A 10655-nucleotide genomic window follows, 5' to 3' on the forward strand; every position below is an offset into this window, starting at 1 on the left:
AAGAACCTTGCTAATGAAATGGCTATTTACTGCAGAAAACCTGTAAATACACCAAGTATGGATAGTGTGTTAGCTAGAGCTAAAATATGCCTACTAAGTAATAAACTCACTAAGATCATGCATTTGTTGCACTGTTGAAATGTTCATGACAAAAATGGCAAATTAAAAAACAAACTTGCATGCTATGAAGTAATCATTCCAATTTGACAATCTCGGTGATCATGGAGTGATCCGAGAGTATTACATTGATTTTTTTTTAAAGCAGAAACAGACTTTTAGCACAATACAAACACCCAAGGCCATTAAAATGTGTGCTAAGTCAAACTTCTGCAGGAAGAGAGGTGGTGGTGGTGGTGGTGGTGATGTGCGTGTGTGTTAGCAGTTCTTCAAAAAGACAGATCAGATAGGCCATATCTCTTATTGTGCTGATGCTTTCATGTAATTCCCAGCACTACCAATCATTTCCATCTAACCATCTTTTATCTAGTCACCATCCGTACTGGCACGGAGGGATGAAATGGAGCAATTCACATGCGGTACCCTTGAAAAACTGTCTAAGTGCTATGTTGTTGTTTCATCGAATTGATATTTTAAAAGTTGTGGTATTCAGGATGTACTACTTTAAGGATATGGCATGTAATGGAAAGAATATGGGCCATCTGCTGTAAAAATAAAAAAAATCTGATCTTGGCAATATATCAATCAGAAAGCGCACTAAAATCTCTTTAACAAGACAACATGAGGTCCCAAGGCGCTTGGCCAAGTTTCACAGATCGAAGCAATATACTGCAGTATTGTGCAGATTGACCTGATCTGTGCAACCGCTACCATCCCCAAGTTGTGTTGAACCAAAGCAGAGTTGCCAAATGTCAAAAATGATATTTCATAGTGGCTTAAGAGAATTTTCAGATTTTGTGGTTTGGTTTTACAATATATCCACACCAGGCCTGCACAATCATGGCCCAAATGAAGTTCACAATTATTATTTATCCATATTGTAAACACAATTGTTAATCAAACTCATTGTATAACCAACACTTGAAAACCATATGAAGGACATTTATTGGCCTGGAAATCTGACTGTGATGCAGAGCATAAGCATAACTAAGACTAATAAACGCCATTCACGGTCTGATTTATGTCATCTTCCAAAGCCAAAATAGGGAAATTAGAGTACAATGACCCCAACACACCCACTATATAGAAGGGAGGGGTGAAACGACTTTCATTAAAATTCACATATGTGAAAAAGGAAGGAGCATATTTTCGCTCGCCAAAACTTTCCGTTGTGAATTTACTGCAAAATGTGCAGTGGACATTTGCACAAGTCTGAAAAGTCAAGTAAATTAGCTGTAGTCTGTTCCACTAAGTGGATTAGCAGGCACTGAGAACGCTGTTAAAACTGTCATCATGATAATACTTGGTGCTAAAAGTTTATTTTTATTATGTTGGCAATGTCCAGAATTGAAAAAAAGGGGGGTGGATGCATTTAACAGGCATCAGCAGATCCAAAGCACTATTCTCATTATTATTTGACTAAAAGATGCACTAAATTGATCTTTATTTGCTACCTCTAACATAGGCATGAACACGCACACACTTGTAGAATCTTTCCTGGATGTTTGGGTTTTGGAGGCCATTTGTTTTGAGAGAGGCCAGCTTTCTGGGAGTGGGAATGATTTGCTAACGGGCCCTATGGCTACGTGAGAAATGTGAAGACCACACGGCCAGGTACAGATGAGATTGTGGCGAGACACAGAGGTTAACAATCCATCATAGACACCCTCTGGGTATACACCACATATCACTTACACGCAGTGTGAAACTGTGAAATCAAACTTGAAAAGAAAGCTTAATCTGTTATGGGTGAGGATTTCCAGATCGAATATGATATTAATTTAATCAATTACTGACTGCTTGTACCAAATACTGGTCTTCCGGAGACCATATCACAGGAATCTATCTTTGACAAGTACGAAATGTCATCTAAAAGCTACAAATACAGCGCATGTCTCATAAGAAATCTTACTACAAATGAAATATGTGTTGTTGTAATTAATTGTGCAACATGCGCCATTCCATTGACAATTAAAGTAATTTTTCGAAAAGACAAACTGCACACCAGTGAATTAGCATAATTGTCTTTTATCCAACAGTGTTGGTGCTTTTTACCCGTCGATGACGTACAGGTCAGGTGCGTAAATTGGCGTCAGACACACACAAATGTTAATCGCGAGGTGACAAATCCTACACTTTGTGCAATTGTACCTGCAAGTCCTGTATAAAATATTGTATTTTGTGTATCTGTGGGTCTTGTCAGCCTTGCCCCTTCATTAGGCCTCCAATCTCCGACCAAAAATTGACCCATTGCAGTGAACCACTTCCCTCCCTGAACAGCATCAGCTGAGAAATTGACAGCTTTACAGGTCTGAGAAAATTGCCCTTGGCAGGATATACTAGATTGTGTCCTTGAATGTTCATATTGCATTTATTATGTCTTTTTTTCATAGCATCTACCCTCCTCCCCACCCCTTACTACATCTTTAAACTTCCTCTCTTGAATTTGATTTGGTGCAATGTGTCCCTTCGCACCAACGTTAAACTGTAATTAGTTCCACATTTCTTTATAGAGCTGCATTAACCTCAAAACAATGAGATATGAGCGGCATTCACTCAGATGACAACGTTTCATGAAAACGTCCCATAAAAAAACATTTGCCAATTATTAATTTTTTGTCTTGTCAGCGTCAGGGAAATCATTTACATGTGGTGCGAGAAAACCCATTTTTAGAGTGTACCTTTCTTCTGAAGCTGTGCCACATCCTTCTGTCGCACTTCTATTTCTCTGCCGAGAGACTTCCTCTGCCGATGAAGTTCACTACGCAGCACGGCTAAACGCAGGCGCATGCACTCCCGCTCCTTTTTCTGCTCAGATCAAACATAAAAGAAAAAAAGAAAGGTAGAATGAGACAAGCATGTAAGATTTGGTCACTGCAATTTTTGTATTTTTACGCTCCCCCCCAAAAAATGAAGCAGCTGTCCAGATACAAGTCTAGGGCGTGTGACCTGTATGGATCAGGGTTAATCAGTTGTCCCATTCATTCGTGAAAACTGACTCAGAATGCTCCACAGGACCTCATCTCCCTCTTGTGTTGCCAATTCAATATTGCAGACATCGGAACATTATTTTTTCCAATTGTCATCTAATATCAACAGACGTTGAAGTGAAGCTTTTTTTAATTAACTAAAAGGAACAGCAACTTCATTTTAAACAAGCGATGTCATGAAAATTAGGATGCTTCAACGTGAAAGTCCTGCTCATTGCAAACAATTATTTAGTGAGTCAAAGATATTTCAAAAATATAACAAGACAGCGGTCAAGATAGACAGAAATGCATGCAATACAACAAATTCTACTTTTCTTGCTGTTTTCCCCAACCCTCACCCATTTACTTCGGTAAGGATCTCAGTTTGGAACGATGCGACCAAGATAATGCTTCTTTTAAACATCAAAAACTTAAAAATGTCGGCAATCGGATGGCCTCCATCTTAAAACAGAGGTTGAAAACAGCGCCTGTTATTATGGATGGCAATAGACTTGAACACAAATGAATCCATTTCACTGAGCAGCCTAGTTGTTGCTATGTGCCAGCATGAGGGTGACAGTCCCGGTGCTTTATTCCTACTGAACATCAAACAGTAATAGGTCAGCTGTGTAAATAGGCACCAAGTGTGAGGGAAGCATGTTATAACCCAGAAGATGAATGGCAAAGGGCGGTTAATGGGTGCAAGGGCCAATGAGTTGAGCTTGCTGGCTGCCACTCAGTTCTACTTTGATCTAAGCTCTCTAAGATGCTCTGATGGTGTAGGATGAAGCTCTCCAAAGGCAAAACCTTACCAGAGCTACACAATGCTCCACTCAGTCCGAGTCGGTGGGCTTTTATGAAAAGGTAGAAAACAGGGATTAAGTGATTTATTAGCTGACGAGAGCTCGGAGGAGTTCTAAAGAATGTTTCAGTAAGCAGGAAATATCAGAGACAAGACTTTGAAAGGCATCTTTGTCAATAAAGAATGGAGCCTCCATCTTGCGGTGGAGTTAAGCAGGGCCATTGTGCGGAACAGCTTTAAGAAGTAGGGAGGTCTGGGGGGGAAGGAGGGGGAGGACTGGGGAAAGTTTGGCTAATAATAAAAGTGGTATTAAAAACATGACCAAGTTTAATTGTTAATAGTAATATTTTAAGTGTCTTGGAAGTTTTTTGTTGCATTTTTCAGAGTAGAGATCACTAAGATTGTGCATAGAAACCAATGGAGGATATTCATAATGATTGATGTATTCAGTGTCAGTCAGTATGACTATATTTATTGTTTGACATTATTTTGTCAATGGAATAACAGTTATGTTTCATAACCGCTTTTTTAAAATAAATCATTTCAGAGTGTTATTTTATTTGGGTGATATTGTTGGTTGAGAGAGAGAGAGAGTGGAAGGGAAAATATCCACGTGATACGCCTAGCAGGCTACATCCTGCTTCATAGAAAAACTAACTTATTAAGCGGGAGTTGATTTTGCCGAGTCTGGTTAGAAGAGATTATTTGTAAAAACAGTGTCTTCCTGCAGGATGATAATAATAATAATATTCTTATGCAGTCACTATTTCCAATAACCAATGTCAAACCAGGAATCACTTTCACCTGCTTTCACAGCTGTGTGGGTACCAATCCCAAAAATATTAGCTATGCTCTCTTGGGTTTCCTTTGTATACCCACAAGAGGAAAGGACATGAGCGAAAACATGAACAATGGCTCGTGAATTCATTTTGACAGATGGCGCATTTCTCCTTCCGGACCGCCTAGTTAGAATAACTGGTCACTGTATAAAATGAGAATAGTTTAGATGATCCAAACTTGTTATTTCTCATCACCGCAATGATCAACCCCGAATTGTCTTTTCTAAATAGAAACGTAAAATTCAAGTTAGCGTATTGATGTGCAAATCATTGAAAAAAACTTAAGGGTAACTACAATAAGAAATTAAATTGGCGCTGTCCATGGTTATGAATATTGAAATGGATTTTTGCCATATGCGCATACATACCCGCACGGTGCATGTTGCTGTTGTTCTTAACTTCTCTTCAATCTCCTTTCCAATTTTCTGCACTGTCACTTGGTTCTGTTTGATGGCTCTCTGGGCTGTGTGGAGCCTGCAGTTAAGAAACAAATCTTCAAGGTCTTTGCAAGTAATGTTGAAACCCCTCAGTCTTGATATGCACATTTCAAAAAGAATCACATTCATATCAGGGACCAAAAATTCCATCTTTTGTTAAGCATGATACTGATTGGACTACTCTATGATGGTTTAGCTTGTGTACAAAAATAATTATTTGAACAGATGACCTTGGAACCTGGGACCTCTGGAAATTGCACCCACGCCAAGATGTCGTGGCTGATTTCTATGAATTTTCCCATGATTGTGCAAAAGAAATCAATGTGTTTTGAATTAACCTTCCAGTACATCAACAGAAAAGTCAAATGTCAACAAAAAACCTCAACGCTTCCAAGTATTTGATCATTCTAATGGACTTTAAACATGGAAAAAGTTCAGACTTTGCGGCTGATCCCCTCAATTATGAGTCATTTTTTTTATACAGTAATATTAACTTGAAGTTTCAATTGTAGACGGAGTTGGTTGTCAAGGCCGATTTTAAATTGAAGTTAAATCTTTCTCCGATTCTAAAATATTTTATTTTGTATTTAACACCCATAGGCATGAATCTGGGTGACAGTGATGACAGTTGACGATAGCGGCTGGGAATATCGGGCAGATCTCTTGACAGCTTCACGTGATTTGGTGATTGCCATGAGAGAATCTGATACCGACTTTTAACTCCGGGTGAGAACACTTATCGTCTCTGTCCTTTTCACGCATGTCTGCCCTCATCATTCTTTTTGTCTTTCGCTTGCCAATCCGGCCCGATCATACCAGCAATTTACCCGCAGAACATAAGAGCAACTTTTTATTTCCGCCAAACAACTATAGCGGGAAGAGGGGTTGGGTTACGGGAAGTTATGACTATGGCTGTAACCCTTGAAGACGATTGTCATCTGGAAAACAAAAACATTTGATTCCTTTGACAGTGACATTTGATACAACAGGGTGGTAGATAAATCTGGCCTTGTGAAACTTCCAGTTAATCAAAAGGTTTTTTTTTCCCTAGCTGTATTTAGTTGAATGTAATTGACACCAATACATTTTTGGAATAGGGTTTTGTAGGTGACATTATATTGGCAAGTTAAAATGGTAAATGTCTGGTAAAATAGTAAAGCGTGCAAAGGCATGGAACTCCCAATACACATCTTGTAAGATATTATAGATATTATACAATTTTCTGTCTCATTTCAATCTTCTACATTTGCAGGAACTTTTGCAAAATGAACAAACAGGAATCCACTAAAATAGTCACTCAATCCATCTCCATCTCCATCTCCCTCTGGTGGTCTTAAACTGTGCTGCTTCTATTTTTCCTAGTGAGGGATTTCATCACCATCCCTCTTCAGGTTTTATGTTAATTCTGCCTACTGATTGTTTAACTTTAGTTTAATTTACAGGAGGGTTGGTACTGTTGTAGTGAATCCAAAACAAATTAACAACAGGGTAGTAATGCTTCAGAAAGTAAGTGGATATTGTAGCACGCCTTCTGTTCGATAAGCATTAGCAAATCAATTTGAGAGTGTTTTTGTTGATCCATTTCTTTTTTAAACCATGTTTAAGATCAGCACTGTACCGAATCATCTGTTCTATGGTGAATAGTCTTACCTGAGCAATGAGAAAACACTGTAAGAATTTCTAACTGAGCTCTGGTCGACCTGAAGTAGACTATTTTTCTTGCGCTCCAAATGATCCTGCAACAGAAAGACGCCAGCATTGAGGTAAATAAAGTGTTGCAAAATTTTTTATACCAGCTCTCTCTGGCAACAGACAAATGCCATTACCCTTTGATCAAAGTCAGCTGCGTAATAGCCATCATTCAAACCAAATATGATCTCATTTGTATTCCTGGACCGAATCTGTGTGAAAGAAAACAACAATATAGCTCACTGTAAAAACACCAACCTTTTATCTAATGATGAAAATGTACAATTAGTACATTGCAATGTAGTGCGTGGGGGACTGACCTGCTGCCCTGCGTATCTGAGGCCATCCAAATTGACCTTCCATTCAATGAGGAGCTGGTATTGCTTCTCCTGTCCTCCCCAGATCCTTACCACGAAGCAAGACACTGAGGTGTCCAGAAGGTCCGGCAACATGCCAAAGTCCAGACTCCTCCATGTCGGATTCTAAAAAAAACCCACACAATTTAATACAAGTCCTCTACTCATGACTTGAAATGTTAAAATATACATTTCAATGGACCTAGAGGTGATTTTTTATTTTATTTCAATCCGTCAGAGGGATTTATAAACTGAACAACACAGCTCAAAACTAGTGAGAGTCACTAATGTAGGAAGTAAAAAGTTATAGCTCAATGAAAACAGGAAGGTTTAAGCGGAAACATTTCTCAAGATTGATGGGGCAACTGAGAAAAAATACTAGAAAGCTCTCGTCAGCAACAATGTTAAAATGCTTGAGGGGAAAGTTGAGCTGACCGTTGAAAGGAATCATGTCTTCCTGTACTCTACTTTACATACGCTTTTTTTGTGTGTGTGATGTTCAGACTATAATTACTGTAGCGACCAAAAAATGACATGCGCCTGTAAAACAGCAATATTGTTGCCTATGAATATTAAGTTAAAATGGTCTATTGATGTTTCTGCAAGTATGTTGACCATTGAAAAACATCCGTATTATCCTAATAATACTCAATAAAAAAAAAAAGCAAACCAAACTTACTCACCAGAGAGTCACGTATGACTTCACTCTTGTAAAAATCTAAAAGGAAATGAGAACCCATTAAAATGATGGAAAATCCAAGTCATTCAAAGTACTGTATCCTATTGAAAGTCATTTTTTTGTGAGTTTTCAACTACTACACAACGTTTGCATGACAAAAAAAAAGTATCTGCTCGTCAAATGAACTGACCACTAGATATGCGATCCCCCATACAGAGATGGAGGGTGAAGTACGTATCCAATAGTGGGGAACCATTCCTGTTGACAATGTTTCTTGCAGCGATGCTCCGGAGATGACGTAATCGTCTCTGTTGTATAGACAGAATAAAACAGAGTGGTGTTAAAAGATTGGGGGGAATATTTTTCAGATAAAATTCCCATTTGACAGAATGACAGAACTTTCCTTATTGCGAGAGGAAAAGTGTGAAAAATTGGGGGGGGGGGGGTTATAAATTAATTTGTTATTAAAATTGACGGGGAGGTGTACATTCACAGCAAATGGAATTAAGAGACTATCATTTAAATGTATTACACTGGTGAAAAATGCCTCTGACGACTAGCAGGTTTAGTTGCTCGCCTACAGTCATACTGAGATTACACGGAAATCACGGGATTCTCTATATGATTAAGAGTCTCAGACACAAAAACAGGGATTGTTCTACGAAGGACTTTCAAACTCCCCTTAAATTGTCAGTATGCATGTGAAGCAAAGGCAGAGAGAATTGGTTGTGCCTGCAGTGTAACACTGTTGGGAAAGTTTTGCTATATCAAGCCATGGGAGATCTTGTGATGAATCACAATCGTGGCGTTTAGACTGATTTGAATCAGACACATTTTAAGATTATATTTGATTATATTTACACCTCATCAGGAAAAAAAGGAACATTTCTATGGAGAAAAAAAGTTGCCCAATGGGTAGCCCTATAGATAGTTGGGCTACCAATACAGTATATCATTTATGGTGGTGGTGAAAAGGTGGCGCTAACATGTTTATCCATTTTTTATGCAGGCGGAAAGCTTCAGAAGTCCTGACCAAATCAGTCATGCATGTGAGCATGTGACATCAAATGAAATGACAAGAAAAATATGTAGAGCATTTCAATAGAGGGTCACTTGACTTGAATTAATGAACAACTGACTGTTCCTTTTCAAAACGGATTACTTTTTTCACATGATTCAGACATATGTAAAAAAAAAAAAATCATACCATACACAGTAAGAAGTAAGAGAAACATTTTGTTTCGGACAATGAAAGTGTTGTTTTGAGGCATAAATTTATTGCCCCAAATTGAACAAGTGCATGCATATTAATGGGTAATAATAACTGATACATATTATTGGTATTTAGATATAAACATAAAGAAATAAATTATTGGAATTAATGGGTAATGGGTCACAAAAGCGGTGTAATTTAGGATACTGACATTTGATTGCCTAAAATATTACCAGGATTTGACAAAAAAAATGTCAAAGGTCACTTCCTGGTAAACACTACTACACATCAAAATTAAATATTGTTTTTTTATGTTATTTGACAATATTCTTTCTGCTGGCGTAAAGATGATAAAGGGGTTTGATTTCTCCTTTATGTGAAATCAAGCCAAAGTTTGTTTGAAAATTTGAAGAGAAACATTTGACATTTACGTTCTGGAACACGTGGTTATAATAAACCATGAATCGAGTGTATAATTCTTGTGCAGGGTGTTCAAATTATAATGCATGTAATATGTCAATGTTTGTCTTTGGATTACACAAGTTTTTCTTTTGCGATTGCAATATCCTACAGTAGATGCTTCTGTCAATAAAAAATACAATTAAAGTGTTTGATCAAGTACACATCAGGAGTTTGCAACACGTGCAACTGTCAATTGTTTTATAGTAATCTGTCACCAAAACTAGCAGCTGTTTGTTAGCTTCCAAGCTAGCCGGACAGGCCCGCCTTAATCGCGCAGCAGCAGTTGCATACTGGCATCAAACTCTTAGAACAAATGGCGGAAGCAGCGATCGGCTCGTCCGCAGATCACTTTAATATTCCTCTTCACCAGGACATTTTTTACGGGCGATGCACTTGCCTGTTGGGATGTGAGCTCCACGTGCAAAGCTCTGGATGATGAAGCTCCGGAGTTGGTAACAGAGGCGGCGGGGATGGCGAGAACCCGACCGGTGATGGAGCTCATCCTCCTGTCGGCAACTAAGCGTGGGGCCTTCGATCAACAAAACATTACATCTTTAAAGCACTCACAACGACGTGGCACTGAGTGTTTAAAGATCGGGGCACAAATGTTGATTTTACGGGTAACAAACGAGAACAGCTGTCAGCTAGCCCACGGGACGTAAACAAAGTACTGTAGGGGCTATTTTGCTCCACTTGGTTCGGAAATCCGTCTCCGGTTTACGGCTGGTACGTCAGTGCATTTGATTGGCTAAAATGGAACGTCATTCGCTAGAATTTCGCGTGAAAAATTGAAGACTCGTTTGGCTATTGGCTAGTTTATCTGTTACTCTTCTAATGTGGGCGGGGTTATCTTAAGAGCTGTCAAAGAAGTAGAATATGAGGAAGTCGCAAACAACGTGACTACTATCAAGTCGTTCCACTTTTATGTGGTCACATTACTGGGTTTAATACTTTAAAAAAGGTGAATAGAATATGATAATTCATTCTTCCTTTTTGTAAATATATTAATGAGAGAAAAAGACAGATCAGGTTTTTAAATAGTACTTTTTTCAGCAATTAACAGTATAACAAAATACCAATGCAAATAACCAC

General features: G+C 38.5%; 1 protein-coding gene across 2 annotated transcripts in view; it reads right to left on the reverse strand.

Annotated features, from left to right (window-relative positions):
* Positions 1–10296, reverse strand: part of uvrag (UV radiation resistance associated gene) — a 28837-nt gene extending 18541 nt beyond the window's left edge. For both annotated transcript variants that reach the window (XM_077741120.1, XM_077741119.1), the window contains exons 1-8: positions 9961–10296; positions 8079–8196; positions 7893–7927; positions 7174–7335; positions 6991–7065; positions 6815–6900; positions 5096–5201; positions 2799–2925 (exon numbers count right to left, since the gene is read on the reverse strand). In XM_077741120.1, coding sequence (XP_077597246.1) covers positions 2799–2925; positions 5096–5201; positions 6815–6900; positions 6991–7065; positions 7174–7335; positions 7893–7927; positions 8079–8196; positions 9961–10065 — 814 coding nt within the window. In that variant the 5' untranslated portion in view covers positions 10066–10296. The remainder of the gene's footprint in view (positions 1–2798; positions 2926–5095; positions 5202–6814; positions 6901–6990; positions 7066–7173; positions 7336–7892; positions 7928–8078; positions 8197–9960) is intronic.
* Between the last annotated feature and the right edge of the window lie 359 nt (positions 10297–10655).

Source organism: Stigmatopora nigra, chromosome 19 (assembly GCF_051989575.1).
Source record: "Stigmatopora nigra isolate UIUO_SnigA chromosome 19, RoL_Snig_1.1, whole genome shotgun sequence".
Taxonomy (NCBI): Eukaryota; Metazoa; Chordata; class Actinopteri; order Syngnathiformes; family Syngnathidae; genus Stigmatopora; species Stigmatopora nigra.